Source organism: Neoarius graeffei, chromosome 11, assembly GCF_027579695.1.
Source record: "Neoarius graeffei isolate fNeoGra1 chromosome 11, fNeoGra1.pri, whole genome shotgun sequence".
Lineage (NCBI taxonomy): Eukaryota > Metazoa > Chordata > Actinopteri > Siluriformes > Ariidae > Neoarius > Neoarius graeffei.
The window spans coordinates 21,441,971-21,464,051 of record NC_083579.1 but is presented as its reverse complement, the minus strand read 5'-3'; the positions used below and the strand labels follow the sequence as shown (position 1 = coordinate 21,464,051).

The following is a 22,081-nucleotide window of genomic DNA, read 5'->3' as shown; positions in this document are numbered from 1 at the left end:
ATTACACCCTAGATGGGACACCAGTCCATTGTGACGCACCATGTACACTCATTCACAGCTGGGAGCGATCTAGCCAAGCCAGTCGACTTACTGAGCGCAGAGAGGAAATCAGAGAATCTGCAGAAAACCCACACTGACAAAATGATGAAAATGTATGTCTAAATTGATTACAGAATGCATAAGAAATAATTGGTTTAGTGTTAACTATGTAGTGCAAATAAACCTGACATTAGCCAACAAGCTAGCTCTTCCTTGTCGATCTAACACTTTCAACACATCTATTGATGATCAATTTTCTTTAAAAGGTGCTGATTGCAAAGTTGAATTCTGGGCAACATGTTCCATTGCTGTTGGAGTTTTGAGATGTTTCGCTGCTGCACACACCATGTATCCTATGTGTAAATGTTTTGCCTAGATAAAATGCGTCCCACAGTTTACGATTCCAGAGCAAGTGAGCAACAAAATCACATGACCACCATGGGGCATGCTTGACCTACTTTTAACCAAAACAAGTCAACATGGCAGACTCCACTCTCCCACCAGCGGGAAAGAAAAGGAAAGCCTGTCTAGTGAGTGCAATTGCAAGACCGAGCAAGATTAGATGACAATTTTTCTGGACAAATAACCAAATAATTCTAGCTAGTGCTTAGCTATCTTAGCCTTTGAATGCATGGGTAGCATGCATGGGAATCCATGGTAGCAAGTATAGAGTTATACACCTAATGTTTTGATCTTACAGAGAAACAATAACACAAAAAGCAGTAACTGAGAAAGATCTGTTAGTCTTTTATTTCACAGATCTATTCATGAATGTTGACCACAAATTACATACCTGCGACTCGAAACTCTCCAAGGTCAGTGCAGTGTCACAATGTTTTCTGTGTGTTGCCATCTTGGTGTGACATAGTTCCATAGTTATGCTAATTAGTTAAACCTCCTCGTGTTCAGCTGTTTCCGTAGGGCCATACTGTTTACCTCAAGATGTAGGATATTTGATCCCAAAATGGAGAAAAGCTACCCTCAGCACATCAAAATGATCCCATCTCATCCACATGTTCTTGTGAGACAGGAAAATGCCATGCACAATAAAAAATTTGGAAGTTTCAGATGACTTTGTAATCAGCACCTTAAAAAGCATGCTTAAGCATGTTAAGCACCTTAAAAGTATGTTGCTATATCTTTGAGTAAGAATGCAATAACAACTAATTTTGTGTTTGAATGACAAATGCATCAACCTATTCTTCACTGCCTTTTTCCAGGTGAAAGGGGGCTGAGAGCAACCAATCATAGCCATGGAAACTTAAGTCTTATTTATTTCAATCTCAAAATAATTGGAAATACTTACTAAATAAATAAATAAAACAAAACCCAGGTCTCAACCAAAATGGTCAGGTAACAATTTAACAACCTGTCGCCAACCCCCATGTGGAATTTATGAAATATCCCCTAAAACAGTGTTTCTCAACCACTGGGCTGCAACGCGCCATCTAGTGGGCCCTGAAATTTTTTTTTTCCAAGTTGAAGGTAATTTTTTTTTAACAGTGTACAATTGCTGGGTTTCACCTAGCGTCAGATCTGCCTCATTAAACATGCAAGATATGAAGTGGTGGTCAGCTGAGCTCACTGTTTATAAAACATGACTATAACTGGGGTGCCTTGCTAGTCATTAAAATGCCCTACGTTTGCTTGGTTTTGGGCTGCTCAAATTGAACAAACCATGAAACAGAAATTTCTTCTAGGTTCCCTGTGAAGTGATAAGAAAGGATGAAATGGCAAAGGATTTTACCAAAAGATGTAGAGAAAGGTAACTCTTGAACTTTCCACTGCAATGGAGGGAAGCCGAATCAAAGAATGCTCGAGTTTGCAGTGATCATTTCGTGAGAGGTTTGTAAATTCCTCTGATTTATTTCATTTAGATTCACAAATCACTTTTCTCACCATTTTCCATTATTTCATGATGCTTTGAAGTTCAGGAGACACTTAAGTCCTCATGTGTCTTTGTTTACTGTTGGATCGTTGTCACCATATCTTAAACTAACGGGTATATAATACGCGTCCCCAAACACAAAGCTTGTTGTGGAGGATAAAGCCTACTTTTTGAATAGCCTATATAAATAAATAAATAATTAATATATATATATATATATATATATATATATATATATATATATATATATATATATATAAATAAAATAAAGCCTTTTGGAATAGCCTACTGTGACACTTAAGGGGGTTGGGATACTGAACGGATAGAGACAGGTGGGCTACTTTGTCATTCACGTTACTTTCACTTTTCAGCTGTTTTATTGCTTCACATTCTCAATGTAATGCACATGAACACACAACTCTGTACCGGATCTGAACTTTTCTTTCCCATCTTCAAAGCCCTAGGTCATCACTGCAACAGAAGACACACTCATCACTGTTAATCAGTCCCAGGGGTAATCGCTTTGCCACTTGTCTCCCACAGTTTCGCTCTTTATTCACAACCCAACACTTCACTACACCTCTGCCTCCACATGTACCCAAAGGCCTGACCTCAACCTGTTGTGCACACACTTCTGATGTAAAAATTAACAACATAAACCACCTTTCCCTCTCTCAATTTTTGCAATATAGCTTGCTATAAAAATGGTTCTGTGCATCACTGATGTACATTATGCACTTCCACTTTGCCTGTTTTTCCAGGCGTTTATTAGACTTAATTCAGATTATTTGCTATAAAACAAGATCTTGGTGGCCAGATAACTTTTAAACAATCCCAATTTGGTATAAAATCTGCAACCTTGTCATTAACTGCATAATCTGCTTCTCCTTCTATAAGCACAGGGCAACGTGATTCCTGCCCCCACAGATTAACAATTGTTGTAGTTTCCATTTTTGACCACGAATTTCAATAATAAGCAGCCTTGAGCGTCATAGTTATGAAGCTCAATACTTCTGCATAGAATCTATGATGTAGGTATTGCACAGGTATGTACCCTACACTGTATCCTACGCCATACACCTCCCTAGAAATGCAAGTCCATGTCACAGTGACACAGACCACAACAACTGTGACCTATTTGGTAGCATCACATTTCCACCTATGCGTTTCCAGCTGTTCCTTCTCTGCAAAAATCAGAAAACTATCACAATATTGTGCAAAGATAAATATATAAAGTACACTCACCGGCCACTTTATTAGGTACACCCATACACCTGCTGTTTTATGCAGTTATCTAATCGGCCAATCCCTTGACAGCAGTACAATGCATATTGTACTGCTGTCAAGGGATTAAAGCTCTTGATTTGCATCTAATCTGCCAATGTTCACTTCAAACATCAGAATGGGAAAATTGCGATCTCTGACTTTCACTGTGGCATGGGTGTTGATGCCAGATGGACTGGTTTGAGCATTTCAGAAACGGCTGATCTCCTGGGATTCTCTCTCACGCGCACGCGCACACGTCTCTAGAGTTTACAAAGAATGGTACAAAAAACACTGAGTGAGCAACAGTTCTGTGGGTGGAAATGTCTTGTTGACAAGAGACAGACAGACAATGGCCAGATTGGTTTGAGCTGCCAGGAAGGATACATCAACTCCTAATAATGCTTTACAACCATGGTCAGCAGAAAAGCACCTCAGCATGCAAGAACAGAAGACCACATTGGGTACCACGCCTGCTAGCCAAGAACAGGAAACTTAGAATCAATAACAAGTTCCTATTAAAAGTGGCCAGTTAGTGTATGAGGTTCTATACTTAAGGCAGCCTCAGCCGAGCTGCACGCCTCGAAGACCAGTCTCTGCGGTTGGACATGCAGGTGGCAAGCTCGGCATTATTGGCCGCCCCAACGTCCCTCGTGAGTGTATCGACTAGTGCAGTCGCTGGATGACCAGGATGCCGCGATCCATGCGTGGACTCCCACAGAATGACTTGAGTTGCGGGGAGCTCATTGTGCCCGAGGCAGTGACCTGCCAGGCCAAGCCTCCTTCAGGCCATCTTGTCGGAGATCCTTGGGAGGTCACCATAAAGCTCTTTGTTGGGAATGTGGTCCTGCCAACTGATGTTTAAGGCAAAACGCAGCATGCGGGTGTATGAGCCATCCAGCGACTTCTGGAGGGAGATGTTCAGGGCCCAGCACTCGCTACCATACAGGAGTATGGATTCTACTGTTACACAGAACAGCTTGATCTGGAGTTCTCGTGACATGGTTCTCGTGGATTTCCAGACAGCTCTCGTGTCATTAAGAGCCTTCCACACAAGAGCCTTTTGGATCTTCATGTCATGTTTGGTGGAGCCAATCCACGAGCCGAGATATTTAAAATTGATCACGATCTCAACAGGCTTTCCGGTTTTTGTCCTTGGTGAAGCTGTGAGGGGAACATTGCAGGTCATACCTTTGGTTTTCTGGTCATTGACAAAGAGTCCGACTTCATTACGCTCTTCTTCTACACGTAGCAGCAGTTCCTGGGCCTGCAGGATGTCATCAGAAAGCAAGGCAATGTCATCGGCGAAGTCCAGATCTGTAAGCACCTTTGGAGAGTACCTTCATGATCTTCGGGGAGTGAGCGCAAGACCAAGCTCAGTTACTTTCCCATCAATGGCTTTCCTGAGAGCGTAGTCAAGAACCATCACAAACAAGAATGGAGCAAGTGTGTCCCCTTGGAGCATGCCTGCGGTGATCTTGAACTCATCGGAAATGCCATCAGCAGTGACAACTCTGGCTCTAGTGTTGGTGTACATTGCTCTGATGGCACTAAGCAACCTCGGTGGGATACCGTATGCTTTTAGGATCCTGAACATTTTGTCATGCCGGATAGAATCAAAAGCCTTCTTGAAGTCTAAGAATGTGATGACTGCTGAGAAATTGTTCTTCCGTACTTCAAGGATGTGGCATAGTGCCAGGATGTGGCTCACGATAGATCTGCCTTCCCCGAAATCCATTCTGAATGAATCTAAGGTGAGGCTCAATGGGACCACAGATGCAACTGAGTATCATTTGGTTAAAGATCTTGGCAATGACACAAGTGAGGCTTATTCCTCTATGTCGGTGTTAGAGAGATTGCCTGATTTGGGAAGTGGGATGATGTTGGAGAGTGACCACTGATTTGGCTTTTCACCATACATCAGCAACTGGTTACAGAAGATGATTAGGTCTTCCAGGTCACAGGTTTTATAGACCTCTGGTGGAATGCCATCAGGGCCAGCACTTTTGCCCAGTTTCAGATCTCCCTTAACCTCAATGTATTCTTCCATAGAGAAAGGACCATCATCAATGTCCAGGTCGCATAAGATGTCGGGGATGTCGTACACCATGTCTGCTGTGTCTTGGGAACCTCCCAGGAGTTTGATGAAGTGATTGAGCCAGTTGGTAACACGCTCCTCAGGGCCGGCTCCAGCAATTTGGTCTCTGGAAGTCTTTTCCGGCCACTAATTTTGTTGACTACTCTCCAGGCCTCGCTGTACTGTCTGTTTAAGTGGGCCCGCTCGAGTGTCTCAGTTTTCTCCTGTAGATCGTCTGCCAGAATTTGGTCGTATACACCATAGAGGGATTTTCTGGTCTCCTCCACAACCTGGGTGTCAAATTGTTCTATAGATGCTGTTACAGCTAGAGCTTTGGCCTCCCTAAGCTTCTCTCTACAGTAGCTCTCACAACTGCAGGGTGTCTGGATCTTAATGGTATCTGCGCCTTTACCTTCCTGGGTATGCATATCTCCGTAGCAAGTTCGTTGGCAGCAATAAAATCCCGGTATCACTCAGAGGGGTCTCTACTTTCATCATCTCCCAGCAGTTGGAAATGATTTCTAACTTCAACACTGTACTGTTCTTGCAGGTCTGGGCTCGCTGCAAACAGCTTCCAGTCAAAGAGACGTCATTTTTCTTGATGTTTAAGGACCTGCATACTTCAGTGAACCTTCATGCTCACAACCCGGTGGTGTGATCCTAGGCTCGAAAATGTGTTGTAAGCCTCTGCATTCAATACACTGTTCTGCCACTTCTTTCAAACCAATATGTAGTCCAACTGGCATTTTGCCATGGTTCCACGGTTTTGAAAAGGTCCATCGCTTTCCCAAATGCTTTTGAAAGCAGGTGTTCACTACCAAGAGCTTACTCTCTGCAAGAAGGTCTGCTAGGTACTCGCCATTTCTGTTTGTGGACTCATGGAATGGGAATCTAGTGTCTTCTGGTCCTAGTCTTGCAGTGAAGTCACCGAGTATACATAGAAAGTTGTGAGCAGGGGTGTCACAAATTGCTGCACAAAGGGTGTCGTAGAACTCCTCGACTTCACTTTCGTTTGACACATGCGTCGGAGAATAGGCAACCATAACGGTTGTTGCAGGGTTACCTGAGAACACAGCGCTTACAACCCAGCTTGAGTAAGATCTTTCATCCTGTACGGCATTCTTAGCCTTACTGCATAGAAGGAGGCCAACTCCTCCAACTGCCACTTGGGCCTCATTTCTCCACACGGATGAGGTAATCAAGTGGTGCTCCTCAATTAATTGAATTGAGGCTCTATGCTGTAATGGAGAGCCTGAAGCTCCAGAACTTGCTTTGAAAACTATAAAGTGGTGCTTTCAAAAGCAGTAGTTTGAAGCTTGTATCGAAGTGCCAAAGTCAAATGATCGAGTGACGACTGAAGCTTTGTTCTGTACACATCCATATATCGTCAGTGGTTCAGAAGCAGTTAAAACTGATTCAAACCTATATGTGGCACTTCTATGTGTATAGTATTAAGTGCTTTAGGCTACGTTTACATTAGACCATATCTGTCTCGTTTTCTTCGCGGATGCACTGTCCGTTTACATTAAACCCCCTGGAAAAGCCAGGAAACGGGAATCCGCCAGCGTCCACGTATTCAATCTAGATCGTATCTGGTCCGGTGCTGTGTAAACATTCAGAATACGCGAATACGCTGTGCTGAGCTCTAGCTGGCGTCTCATTGGACAACATCACTGTGACATCCACCTTCCTGATTCGCTGGCGTTGGTCATGTGACGCGACTGCTGAAAAACGGCGCGGACTTCCGCCTTGTATCACCTTTCATTAAAGAGTATAAAAGTATGAAAATACTGCAAATACTGATGCAAATACTGCCCATTGTGTAGTTATGATTGTCTTTAGGCTTGCCATCCTTCCACTTGCAAGTAATAAGTGATCTGCGCTGGGATCACACACACAGCGGCTCAGTCCCGAATCGTGGCTTGTTCACTTCACTCGCGCGCTGTGTGAGCTGCGCAGGGCCGGAGTGCGCACCCTCCAGAGGGCACTCGCTGTTCAGGGCGGAGTGATTTGGAGCGCAGGATGCCTGCGGAGCCGAGCGTATCCGCGTATTGGCGTTGCTATGTGCACGGCTAACGGTTTTAGTGTAAACGCGAATCGTTTTAAGAACATTAATCTGATGATCCGCTGATTCGACGTAATGTAAACGTAGCCTTAGTTTTACTGGTACAAATTACTTAGAAGAGGACTCACTTTCACACTTGGGAAAATCGATGAGTGCATATCACGGGTAAATTCAGGAGCAAGATCAATGTAATTCTCCTATTTTATATTAAACTTTGGTCAAATATCTGTAACATTCTGCATTCTCTGCAATTTTTTTTACCTTACGCAATACCAGAAAAATTCAGCTGAAATCAAGCCATTTGAGGCGAATTGGTCTGCCTCTGAAAAAACTTGGCATTTGAATTTCCCAGCAAAAGTTGATTTTCGTTACGTCATCTGCGTCCCACCTCCCTCTGAATCATATGTCAGCGCTGGTTTGTTTATGAGAAAACGACCTGGTGGTTTTCTGCAAATTTCTTCAACGTTATCGCGTAATTATTAAAATGGTTAACAGATGTATCGTTGGAGGGTGTAACATCACCAATCTTGATGGGATTAGTACTCATCGTTTTCCAAAAGACCAGACAATGAGAGAGAAATGGGAGCACTTGGTCTACACAGGCTGTGCGCTGTGCAAAGCTCGCGCAGCCTGCTCGCGCTTCCGCAGATGATGTCACGAATCTGGCTCCAGACTCCCTTGGGATTTTTCCAGGCGTGTTTTGTCATTTTATTTTTTTCTGCTGTAGACAGATGGCCTTGTGCAAAATTACCCTTCTGGATGAGTGTGTAAAGGGACATACTTTCATATTTAAAAAAACAAAACACGAAATTGGTCCAGAATATGCACTTTAAACTCCCCATGTGTCCTACTGTCACACAAGCATGTTTATCCATCAGTTACATAAGCAAAATATAATGTTATGTTAAACCACACAGTTAATACTAATTAACATTGATTACAGTTAATTAAAATTAATTACAACTGTAGTTAATAAACTTTCTACAGAAAATCAGTCATGTATATTATGTGAACAGTCTCTGCTATTTTTTTTTAACCATTAAGGGCCACTAACATGCACTGTGTTAAAGCTTTCAGTAATTAACTGCTTTTCCACTCATTTGGATTTGAAGCTTTATTTCTCCATCACTACTTTACAGTGGCTGTAGTTCATTGACAATGGCTAGTTTAATCCTGCAGGATCACACCCACTGTTCTTTTTCTTCTAACCTACTCCCAATAAACACAGCTTCAGCAGTATAAAGTCATACTCAAAACAACAAACTTCACCCTGCATAAGTGTCGGCACCATACCTACACCATAGACTCTACACAGAAGTATAAACCAGCCTTTAGTAGGGCAAGTAAGCACATTACCTGAAGATTGGGCAACATGTACAATAAAGACAGAACATGCACGAACTGTCACTGGTGCAAGTACGCATTGATTTTATATTACATCCTGACCCCTACCTTGGTGGACTTTTTACCTTTTATTTACTTTTTTCCCTATTATATTTTTTATTTTTTTATTTTTGTCTACTATTGTAAAGCGTCCTTGGGTTTCTTGAAAGGCGCTATATAAATTTAACTTATTATTGTTATTGATTTCTCACATGGATAATTTTCAGGCTCATTCCCACTAGATACATTTTAATCTACTTTTATCCAATGTTCTATCTTTATTAAATTGATCATTTCTACTTATGGTTCCTCTTTACAGTTGTTTATTGGAAATCTTTCAGGTGAGATACAGGCTGTTTATAAAAAAATAAAAAATAAAAAAAACCCCCAAAAAAAACCCAACAATAATAATGTTAACACTAACGTGTTGTTACAAACAACACAATGAGGTTAAGGTCTGAAAACGTAACTATAAAACGTAACTTCAATGCCATTTCAGAAAAAAAAAAAAAAAGACAACTCCTGTTAAGAAAAACACTAAAGTGTTGCCAGTAGGTGCTGAATTTCTTTTTTTAAATCAGGGCGTATTTAAATTGAGCCTTATGTCATGCGTTAAGCATCTATGTAAAATTATTCTACACCCGTCCCATCTCCACGATTTTTCTGACCTCATTTAAAGAATCAGTGACGGGCTTCTAAGTCACAGGCTGAAGGTTGTAGTATTGAAGAGGCACAAAGACATCAATTATGCCGCTTTTCCACTACAAACGTGGCTGAGTTGGGCTGAGCCGTGCCGTGCTGAGTCGAGCTGAGTGGGGCTGTTGGAGTTGCATTTCGACTACAACCGCGCTGAACCGTGCTGGCTGGAAGTGGGTGGACACATTGGGTGGAGTTAGCGAAAGTGGGTGGACGTCACGTGATGTCGTTAAGCAGCGCAAACAGTGACATCAGTGAGCTTTTAAGCGGTAGTCTCACGACCCGAATAGTAAACAATAAACATGGAGGACATGGAGTCGTTAGTGTTGCTGGTCTTGGTGCTGTGGCTTGTTGTCACCGACAACGCCAACAGATACTGGCAAGAGCGTATAGATGAGGCAAGGTGCATAAGGCTTCAGAAATTCTCGTAATTCGTAATTATTCTTCTTCCGGGTTTGCGGTGTTTACAGATCCCAGCGTGCTCGCGGGGCGTGTGTGGGCATGTGAGGACACTCCTCCTCACCAGTCAGTGCACAGGGGAGTGTCTGCTCACGCCCCCAGCCTCACTCGGCACGGTTTGGCTCGCTTCAGCCCCACTCCAAAACGGTGCGAGTTTTAGGGGCTAAGCAGGGCTGAAGCGAGCCGAGTCGTGCTGTTTTTTGGTAGTCGAAACGCGAGCCGTGTTGGGCTGAAGTGAGCTGAAAAAGGGTAGTGGAAAAGGGCCATTAGAGTACTTGGAAGCATCATATGGAATAAAGCTTTTCCAATAGGGGAAGCATGGTGAATGGACCATTCTTGGCTGAGGAGAGAACAACTTGTGGACATTTATAGTTCAAACTGTAATATCTGTTCTTGCATGTGTAAGAGCTGCATCATAATCTACAGATGGTGTGTGCGTCTAAGGTAACGTCTGAGTACGTAATGATGTCTGATGAGATAACATCTAAGTATATAGCATGTGTGTTAGCGTAAGGAGTTCTGATGCACTTACCAACCTGTGTCTCACATGATGTACACACCTTTCAAACACACTGCTTCAATTAGGGCACCTCCTAGAAACCTTGTAAAGAGAGCAGGTGTGGGAAGAGGTGTTTAAACTGTGTGTGTCTGTGTAAGGTAGCACTGGCAACCATGTGTAATGTGGAAATGTATAAGACATCAAACACAGCTAGTACACTTCCAGAACACTTCACACAAGACAAAAATCAATGACTGCATTACTTTTCTTCATTTAATACCAAATTCTGACAATATAAAACCTAGACTGTAATGAAAATTATATAACAAAACATTGAAACTAGCTGGCTCAATTACTTGAAAATCATTAACAACTTTTCATATTTCAACAGAAATTTAAAATAAGAGGAATGCACTTCAAGCTATTTTTTTTCCCTCCATTCTCAACTAAATGGTCGACCAAGATCATGAACAACGGCAGAAGTTATGAAGCTTTCACAAGAACTTTTTTTCCCCTCTGCATCTATTAAAAAAAAAAGGAACAGTGGGTAAAGTCAGTGCAAAGGTTTTCTGATTCCAGTCCATGTTCAGAAATTATTCTTCCTCTAAACATATGGATACTGTTTTAATGCTCTGTCAGACGGTGCTGATGAACTGAAACACATTTTGTCTGACTGGATGTAATGTTGGTTTGGAGAAACATCTGCAGTGAAAGGCAGACAGTGAAGTTCACATGGCTCTACTGTGACAACAAGCTTCAGGAATCCCATCAATTCCAACTAAATAGATTTGCAAATCATTGTTAGAGCTGGTTTAAGCTCGTGGTATATCCAGAACAAAAGAATGTGTGCTTGTATTCTGTGTGAGTAAGTGTTCTGGGGGTGGGTGTGTTCACCATGAAATACACTAGCCATGGTATTAATCCTCAGACAAACAGTTTATGGTGGTGTGTTTGCTGCACTCAAGCTGCAGAATATATTTGTGTGCTTTCCAGTCTGTTCTTTGTTGCGGAATGAGCTGTAAAGCACACAAAATTTAACAATTATTTCTGAAAATTGTAGCAAATTCCGGGAAATTCTCAGAAGTAAAAAGGGGCTACTCCTCCTGTGATAACGCTTTCCCAGTGCTGATCATCAGGAAGAGGTAGAGCTTCCTTTAAACTCCAGCTTCCTTTTGGAGACTAACACTTAGCAAACATACTCACACCTTCTGAAGGTTCAATATAGACAAAAGACTTCATATCTTCTCAAATACATTGTCTTCTCTTCTTCCACTTTCTTCCGTATATTAAGTCTCTTATTTTGACTGGCTGTGTACTCTGCTGGCTTGTGTAGGGTGGTTCTGTTCTGGGCTACAGAAATGTGCTTTTCTGTAAACCTCCTGTGTGTGTGTGTGTGTGTGTGTGTGTGTGTGTGTGTGTGTGTGTGTGTGTGTGTGTCTGTCTACACACTGGGAGAGGGCTGGGGATTGGTAGCAGGTGTGTTCTGTCGTGGCACTGTGTACATGGCTCCAAGAAACTGATCAGCGATGCGTCCTGCCTCCCTGAGACCACTCAACAGAGCTCCATGTACCGTCGCTGGATAGTTCCGGATTGTGTGCTCTCCAGCGAAGAAGAGACGAGGAACTGGCTGTAAAGCATACAAATGAATGAGCATGTGCGCACGCACGCACGCACACACACACACACACACACACACACACACACACACGCCAACTCCTGCATTCATTATTGCCTCATGCCTGGTTACATCATTCACAAGACAACTCACAACCTAAGAACGATAATATTAAGTAATATCTTTACATTTAAAAAAAAAAAAAACGCTCTCAGTAATAGTGGAGTGGTTTTATTTCTATTTTTCACAATGTCTGTTTTCTGGTTGCTTTAGAATGTAATTCAATTTGTAAAAACACAATTTCAATTAATTAACTATAGAAAAAAAACCCTAATACACAGAAAAGTACAGCAGATTAAATCACACTCTAGGATGCTCCTTGATGCCAGAGACCACTGTGTACAGCACATTTGAACATACGCTGCCTTTATGTGCTTGTCAGAAAGTCCTACTTCCCACTTGTGAAGTCGCAGTTATGTCATGTTCAAGTGCTTTGTCACACTGAAAAAATGAAGGTCATCCCAACTTGGGAACTCTGGTATCAAAATTATTTTTGAAGTTCCCACCTGAGATTGCAAGTTGAGGGGGCATTTATGTGCAACTTCCAAGTCAATTAGCACATGAAGGCAGCATAAATACAACTGTATTTACCACCGCAATAATGCTACCTCAACAGAAAGCACTTAGCAGTGAGCTAAGAGGTCTGACCTAGCTTAATCCCGGATGCTATTGTGAGCATCCAGTCTCCTCAAACCACACTCAAACACGCATTCAGATGCAAACTGAGCACGTTACAAACATTGAAATATTTTTTTAAATGTTTTTCAAGGCAAATATTATATACAAGTTCATTGAGATTATTTTTTTTAATCACAAAGCATGTAGGGGCAGCACGGTGGTGTAGTGGTAAGCGCTGTTGCCTCACAGCAAGAAGGTCCGGGTTCGAGCCCCGTGGCCGGCGAGGGCCTTTCTGTGTGGAGTTTGCATGTTCTCCCTGTGTCCGCGTGGGTTTCCTCCGGGTGCTCCGGTTTCCCCCACAGTCCAAAGACATGCAGGTTAGGTTAACTGGTGACTCTAAATTGACTGTAGGTGTGAATGGTTGTGTGTGTCTGTGCGTCAGCTCTGTGATGACCTGGCGACTTGTCCAGGGTGTACCCCGCCTACCCCGTAGTCAGCTGGGATAGGCTCCAGCTTGCCTGCGACCCTGTAGAACAGGATAAAGCAGCTAGAGATAATGAGAGGAGATAAAGCATGTAATTAATCACTTGACAGCCCTAAATGTAACTGTGGCATGAGCATCGGCTGTGGGTGCAGAAGAGTAAGGTAACATGTGATGAGTCTCACCTGTTTCTAATCACCAGCAACCTACTAACATGCATTTTGTGTGCTTGCAGAGATAAGTGAGCAGAGAGACAGAGAACAAGAGAACCAGTACAGTGCGCTCACTCTGTGTGTGTGCGCGTGCACAAGTGAGTGAGAAAAAAAAAAAGTATTAAAAGATAGCTGAAAAGCTCAAACGTTTTTAAAAAAATTAAAAACCCCACCCACAACACCCCCCCAAGGTGTCACAAGCCTGTCTCCCAGTTCCTTATTTTCCCACAAACCACAAGTGTTACAGTGGTGAGAAAACCCAGACCATATGGTACTGGAGCAGTTTGTTGCTTGGCTGCCAGAGGGAACAGCAGAATAGGCCATCAGTATCACTAGAGAAGACAATCCAGATGACTGAGGACCATGTGACAGCATTTCCAGAGACAGGCAGGCACCCCAACCCTTCTCCCCCTTTTTCTCCCCATCCCAGCACCACAGAAGCAGGGGCTAATTCCCCCAAAACCTGTATTCCTCCCCATTTTTTCCCCCTCACCCACCTCCAGTGTTAAATTTGGCAATAAAAATTTTGATAAGTAATCATTGACTACCTTTTATTTCATGACTAAATTATAAACGACAACAAATAAAATTTTATATATATATATATATATATATATATATATATATATATATATATATATATTACTTACATACATACATACAGTGGTGCTTGAAAGTTTGTGAACCCTTCAGAATTGTCTACATTTCTGCATAAATATGACCTAAAACATCATTAGATTTTCACAGAAGTCCTAAAAGTAGATAAAGAAAACCCAGTTCAACAAACGAGACAAAAATATTATACTTGGTCATTTATTTATTGAGGAAATGATCCAATATTACATTTCTGTGAGTAGCAAAAGTATGTGAACCTTTGCTTTCAGTATCTGGTGTGACCCCCTTGTGCAGCAATAACTGCAACTAAACGTTTCCAGTAACTGTTGATCAGTCCTGCACACCGGCTTGGAGGAATTTTAGCCCATTCCTCCATACAGAACAGCTTCAACTCTGGGATGTTGGTGGGTTTCCTCACATGAACTACTCGCTTCAGGTCCTTCCACAACATTTCGATTGTATTAAGGTCAGAACTTTGACTTGGCCATTCCAAAACATTAAATTTATTCTTCTTTAACCGTTCTTTGGTAGAACGACTTGTGTAATTTGGGTCGTTGTCTTGCTGCATGACCCACCTTCTCTTGAGATTCACTTCATAGACAGATGTCCTGACATTTTCCGTTAGAATTCGCTGGTATAATTCAGAATTCATTCTTCCATCAATGATGGCAAGCCGTCCTGGCCCAGACGCAGCAAAACAGTCCCAAACCATGATACTACCACCATCATGTTTCACAGATGGGATAAGGTTCTTATGCTGGAATGCAGTGTTTTCCTTTCTCCAAACATAACGCTTCTCATTTAAACCAAAAAGTTCTATTTTGGTCTCATCCGTCCACAAAACATTTTTCCCATAGCCTTCTGGCTTGTCCACGTGATCTTTAGCAAACTGCAGATGAGCAGCGATGTTCTTTTTGGAGAGCAGTGGCTTTCTCCTTGCAACCCTGCCATGCACACCATTGTTGTTCAGTGTTCTCCTGATGGTGGACTCATGAACATTAACATTAGCCAATGTGAGAGAGGCCTTCAGTTGCTTAGAAGTTACCCTGGGGTCCTTTGTGACCTCGCCAACTATTACATGCCTTGCTCTTGGAGTGATCTTTGTTGGTCAACCACTCCTGGGGAGGGTAACGACAGTCTTGAATGTCCTCCATTTGTACACAATCTGTCTGACTGTGGATTGGTGGAGACCAAACTCTTTAGAGATGATTTTGTAACCTTTTTCCAGCCTGCTGAGCATCAACAACGCTTTTTCTGAGGTCCTCAGAAATCCCCTTTGTTCGTGCCATGATACTCTTCCATAAACATATGTTGTGAAGATCAGACTTTAATAGATCCCTGTTCTTTAAATAAAACAGGGTGCCCACTCACACCTGATTGTCATCCCATTGATTGAAAACACCTGACTCTAATTTCACCTTCAAATGAACTGCTAATCCTAGAGGTTCACATACTTTTGCCACTCACAGATATGTAATATTGGATCATTTTCCTCAATAAATAAATGACAAAGTATAATTTTTTTGTCTCATTTGTTTAACTGGGGTCTCTTTATCTACTGTTAGGACTTGTGTGAAAATCTGATATTTTAAGTCATATTTATGCAGAAATATAGAAAATTCTAAAGGGTTCACAAACTTTCAAGCACCACTGTACATACAATGAAAATTACAGCAAAATCTCTGTTCCTTATACCCTGATGACTAAAGACAAAAACAAAATGGCTGGCTCTGTTTGGGCACACAACTCAAGGGAATTTTTACAGCCTACGAAAATATCCTTCAGCAAAATCCATTATAGTATTTTACTGTGGAGGCAGAGGTGTGCTCAAGCGCTGGTTTGCGAATAGAGAGCAAGGCCAAAGGAGGCGAAGTTTGATTAATGGTGATGAGTGCTCATGTGTCTTGGTGAGACAACGGAATAAGATAACTGAAAAGTGAATAGTAAAAAATAAAAATGGCCATCAAAGTACCCCTCCTGTCTCCATCCTTCAGAGTGCCAACAATTCTGAAGTGCAACACTGGTGCTAAAACCCAGGACCTGAAGTGGAAGCACCATCATGGAATACTTGCCCTTCAAGGACCTTGTCCATGCTCTTGCCACTGCCCAGCGAAACCAACACCAAGTGCTTGTCACTATGCGCATGGAGCAGCACTTCAAAAGCACTGTTACAGGCCCAGCGGGAGAATTGGCAGGTATTCCAGAGCCTGATTGCATCGTCAGGTACCCTAACAGCAGTCCCCACGGTGGCCACCAGCTTCCCTCACGTCTCTTTCACCAAGAAGGGGGCTTCAAAACAATCCGAAGGCCTTCTTGAAACTCTTTGAATGAGCCGTGGAGGCGTGGGGGTGGTTGGAAGAGCAGCGAGTGGTTCAGGGGCTCCCATTCCAGGCTGGAGAGGCCGAGCTCATGGCACAGCACCTGCCCACCAAAAACATTTGAATACCAGGCTCTGAAACAAGCCATTCTACAGCAAGTCAGCCACACCCCACAGCAACACCGTCAGTAGTTCCACGTGCTAACTATAGTCGGCTGGCCATTCGCCCACCAGCACCACAACACCTGTCAGTGGTGTTTGAGGGCAGAAGAGCACGATGCCAAGGGGATCGTCAAAGCGGTAGGACTGGAGCAGGTCATCGCCCAGTTTCTGGGGGAACGGCAGAGTGGGTCCAGTGCCAATGCCTGGCATCATTGAAAGATGCGATCAGCTCAGCAGAGGACCATCTGGCGGCATTTCCAGTGGCAGGCAGCATCCCACCCCTTCTTTCTTTCCCCATCTTGTCATCCCCTTCTTTCCACACCCCTCCCATTCTCTGCACCATGGAAGCAGGAGTCAACTCCGTTTCTTTCTCAGGTCATCTGAGGGAGTTTTTCCTTGTAACCATCACCACAGGCTTGTTCATCAGGGATAAAATTAGCTCATATGTAAAGCCTTTAATTTTCTGTAAAGCTGCTTTGCAACAATATCCATTGTTAAAAGCACTATACAAATAAACTGGACTTGACTCCCTCGCAGTCAGTTCCCTGAACAGGTAGTTTCCCATGCCTTATATAACGCCCGTTTCTTCTCCCTCCCAGGTGAGTGATCCCGGAGCTGAGAGTGCAGAATGGAGGCCTGAGCTGGTGTTCTGGCACCATGGGGAGCCTGGGTACTTTCAGGACCAGTGCCACTTGATGGAGATGGGAGTGTTGGTCCAGATCCCTGACGTGCCGCAGACTGCCCCCCCAATCCAGTTGGGACATACCGCTTACTGGGGAGTATCTAAGGGGATGCATACCACACATTGGTGGATTCAGACTGTAACCAGACCTCCATCCACCAAAGCATGGGGCACTGGGGGCAGCACATGTGGCGACGGTGCAATGTGTGCACGGGGATATTCATGAATATCCTCAAGTCCATCAGAATCTAATTTTGGGGAGAAAAATCATAATGTAGCAGTGGTGGTTTGTCCCCGTCTCACCCATCTGCTGATTTTGAGAACAAATTGACCAGGGTTTAAAATGCTTGTGAGGCACTCATTTGCGAATTGCATCAGTGGTAGTCAGACACAGTGAGGGATGTGTGCAGCTTTAGCTGTGGAAGTGGTTCCAGGGCCATTTATGTCAGCTCCACATCAGGAGGACACGGAGGGCAGGGAGCCCTCACTTGGGATTCCCCTCAGGGATTATTGCAGGTTTGTGCATAACTATTCGGACGCCACTAGCCTGTTGACTGCCTCACTAAAAAGCGAGGACTCGATCTGATCCAGTGGATGGGGGCCATGGCAACAAGCTTTCACTCAGGTAAAGGCTGCATTGTGTGGTGGGACACTGTTACACTCCCCTGACTTTTCTCTCTCCCCTTTATTTTGTAGACTGATGGGTCAAACAAAGAGCTTGGGACCATTTCATCCCAGGTGGTGAAAGAGCACCCAGTGCTGTACATCAGCTGGAAGCTCTTGGTGCAAGAAACTAAGTACAGCACCATCAAGAAGGACTGTCTAGCCATCAAGTGGGTGTCCTCACCCTCCAGTACTACCTGCTGGGATGCCCTTTCACTCTCTGCTCAGATCAAGCCACACTCTAGTGGCTCCACCACATGAACAATGCCAACGTGTGGATCACTCATTGGTATCTGGCTCTTCAATCATTTAAGTTTGAGGTGGTCCAGAGGCAAAGGGCGCAGAAGGCTGTGGAAGATTTCCGCTCGTCAGGGCAGGCCAGACGTACTAAAAAGTATCAACTTTCAATAAGTGACCAAGACTAAAATTAAATTTTCTTATCAAAATGAACAGAGTCACACCCTTCCCTTTCCTTTATGAGGTCTCCACCAACTAACTCACTCTTTCAGCACAAGTGGAATCATCCATGCCCACCACGATGGGAGCAAAGCCCAGGCAGGTGTGCAGGCATAGTGGGAAAGCCAGGCCGTTCCAGGATCAGCATTCCCTTCCAGCAGTAGGAATCCTGATCTGAATTCCTGAAGTGCCTTTCATGAAGGATATAAACATATCAAGTGATGCAAGAAGGAGGAAACAAAGGAAGAGACAATGTAGTTGTTGGTAGCAGAGTCCTGTTCCATGCAGTTCATTATAATCCCATGGCAGGGGATTTAGGGCAGAATAAAAACTCAGCCATCTCATGGCCCATTTTTATAAGATGGACATTCGCAGCAAAGTTCTCAGGTGGTGTGCCACATGTCACTAATGTCACCTGATGAATCCACCAGCCACCCGAAAAGCACCATTGCATCCTTTACCATTAACTGAAATCCCCTTCAAAAGAATTGGCATGGACCTCCTTAGACCATTAGACCAGAATGCACAAAGGTATCGCTTTGTATTAGTCCTAGTGGATTTATTCAACATGATACCTTGTTAGCAGTACCTCTACACAACATTTCTGCATGCAGTATTTTAAGATCCTGAAAGATATCCTGACTGATCAAGGCACAACATTCATGTCAAGCACAGATTGTAAACTGTATGAATTATTGGGGATTACATCATTTTGTATCAGTGTTCACCATCTGCAGACGGACAGACTGGTCAAACACTTTAAAAACATGATGGCAAGGACCCTGTGAGGCCACTCAGTGAGTCAGGGAAGTTGACTATGAGGTCAGGCAAACCGATACAAGTGACACACTCCAAATACACCACCTCAATCTTCTGAAACCATGGAGAGAGGCGGTTCCTCTGACTCTGGTGCCTGTGGTTCCTGAAAGGGAGGAGCTGGGACCAGAAGCAAGTCCAAAAAGGGTGGCCCAATTCATCCCAGGCCCCTGTGGACACCACCTCTCACCGTCCCAGAGAGCACAGGTTGCAGGAGTCTATTCTCCAAAGTGTTTTCACCTTTACCTGGTCACACTAACCTCACAGAGCACCACACTGAGACTCCTCTAGTGGTGATGGTAGGTAGGTGTCTGAATGCTTACCTGAACAAACACACACACACACACACACACACACAAAAAAAGTAGTTGGGGATGAACAAGGCGATGCTCGACTTGGGGGTGGGGGGTGTAATCGAACAGCCAGTTGGCCTAAGACTGATGGGTTTTGTCCTTTTTTGTGTGGACTTTAGAAAAGTGAACATTGTGTCTAAAAGTGACATGTATTCAATGCCTTGCAATGATGCACTGATTGATCAGTTAGTCATGGCTCGCTTTTATTCAACACTAGATTGAACCAAAAGGTACTGGCAGATTCCCTGGACTCCAATATCCTGATAAAGCACAGCCTTTAATCATGTACAGTTGTGGTCAGAAGTTTACATACAGTAACATGAATGTCATCTTGGATAGGAATATCATGGCAATATTTGGGCTTTCAATAATTTCTTTGAACTGTTCTTTTGCTGTGGCAGAATGTACAGCATACATTTTTAAGGAAAAAAACACTAGAATTTGGTGCACAAGTTATAATTTTCTTTGGGTTTTCTGAAATCTACACGGGGTCAAAAATTTACATACGCTCACTTAGATTATTAATTCAGAGATGTTGAAACTTCCAAAATGTCTCTTATCTTGCCATGGCCGAGGTCTCTTAACTTCCTGTTAGTGATCATGATTGAATACAGCTGGTAGCTTCTCTGTGCCTTCATAAAAAGGGTTTGTTTACAGCACTCATTGGATTGACCAACAGACAGTAAAATGGGAAAGTCCAAGGAGCTCCATGCAGATCTGAGAAAGAGGATCGCAGATATACACAACTCCAGAATGTCTCTTGGAGCCATTTCTAAACAACTGCAAATTCCAAGATCAGTTCAAACAATTGTATGAAAGTTATTGTGAGGTGTAGTCACTTTGCCAAGCCACTTTGCTTCAAGAAAACCCAAACTGTCACCCTCAGCTGAAAGGAAATCGGTTTGGATGGTCAGGAACAACCTGGGAACCACCATGGCACAGCCCTGCCAGGAACTGGAAGCTGATAGATCACTGTCTACATCACCATGGACTAAGAGTCTGCTATCCAGGAAATAACCCCCTGCTCCAAAATTGACACCTTCAAGCTTAAAAAGTTTGAAGCTGACCACATGGACAAAGAAAAAGCCTTCTGGAAGACAGCCGTATGGTCAGATGAGACAAAGACTGAGTTGCTTGGCCACAATGACCACCATGTACAGAGGGACACTGTACCAGCTGGTGGTGGTAGGATCATTATGCTCTAGGGCTATTTTGCTGCCAGTGGAACTGGTTCACTGCAAAAAAAAAAAAAGGGGATAATGAATGGATAATGAAGAACTACCTCAGAATTCTTCAGCATAAACCATCAGAAACTTGAACACGACTTGGGACTGACAACAGGACAATGAACCCAAAACACACATCAGACCTGGTTGTGGAGGATAAAGCAGGCTAACATTAAGCTTAAAACAAGTCCTGACTTCAACCCTATTGAAAATGTATGGACCGTGCTTATAAGTCGAGTCCATGCCAAGACATAAATAAATAAATTTAATTGAACTCTACCAATTCTACCATGAAGAATTGTGAAATATCCAACTAGAATTCTGCCAGAAGCTTGTTCATGGTAAACAAAAATGCTTGGTCAAGGTGAATCTTGCGAAGAGACATTTTACCCAAATATTAGGTGTGCTGTATGTATATTTTTGACTCTGTATATATAATTTTGACCCGTGTTGATTTCAGAAAACCTCAAGAAAATTAAAATGTGTGCACCAAATTCTAGTGTTTTTTCCCCTTAAATTAAAGAGGTATGCTGTACATTCTGCCACAGAAAAAGAACAGTTCAAAGAAATTACTTAAAGCCCATGACATTCATGGTCACTGTATGTAAACTTCTGACCACAACTGTAGGTTGTATCAATTTGTCACCCTTCTGTTTGGGTTTAAGTTCCAGCAATGTTTTAATGACTATGTGAACAAAATCCTCTGCCCACACACTGCATATTCTGCTGCCTACGTAGACAACAATTATTTACAGTAATGATTGGCAGCGGCATTTACAACATCCAAGGGCTGTCTCAAGATTCTTGAGATGGATGAGACTCTCAGCAAACCCAAAGAAGTGTGCAACTGGACAGGTGAAAGCTTCCACTTGGGTCAGAGGCAGATGTGTCCCCAGCAGAGATGAAATGGTATGAAAATTTGTTAGGATCATCTCTCATCTCATCTCTAGCCGCTTTATCCTGTTCTACAGGGTTGCAGGCAAGCTGGAGCCTATCCCAGCTGACTACAGGCGAAAGGCGGGGTACACCCTGGACAAGTCGCCAGGTCATCACAGGGCTGACACATAGACACAGACAACCATTCACACTCACATCACACCTACGGTCAATTTAGAGTCACCAGTTAACCTAACCTGCATGTCTTTGGACTGTGGGGGAAACCGGAGCACCCGGAGGAAACCCACGCGGACACGGGGAGAACATGCAAACTAATGTGCTGAAAATTTTCAAAAAGTACTGATACACAAACTGAAATCATTTCGCCAAGTTTTATATTGAGAACCACAAATAAAATTAGCAACACTATGCACTGTTTGTTTGCATAAACATGAAAATAACATTAGGGCTACTACTAACTATTTTTCTACCAATCAACTATTTTACAGAATTGTGTACTAATAAGCAGAATTAAATGCAACCAATATTTACAACCATAA

General features: G+C 43.1%; 1 protein-coding gene across 6 annotated transcripts in view; it reads right to left on the bottom strand.

Annotated features, from left to right (window-relative positions):
* Positions 1-22,081, bottom strand: part of kdm1a (lysine (K)-specific demethylase 1a) — a 174,098-nt gene that overhangs the window by 20,183 nt on the left and 131,834 nt on the right. For 4 of the 6 annotated variants that reach the window (XM_060933625.1, XM_060933624.1, XM_060933620.1 and 1 more), the window contains 2 exons: positions 11,819-11,996; positions 10,629-10,891 (listed from right to left, as the gene is read on the bottom strand). The exons of 1 other annotated variant lie outside the window; for it this stretch is intronic. In XM_060933625.1, coding sequence (XP_060789608.1) covers positions 10,812-10,891; positions 11,819-11,996 — 258 coding nt within the window. In that variant the 3' untranslated portion in view covers positions 10,629-10,811. Of the gene's footprint in view, positions 1-10,628; positions 10,892-11,818; positions 11,997-22,081 lie in introns of those variants that run through there. One more of the 6 variants, XM_060933623.1, reaches the window with a different exon arrangement.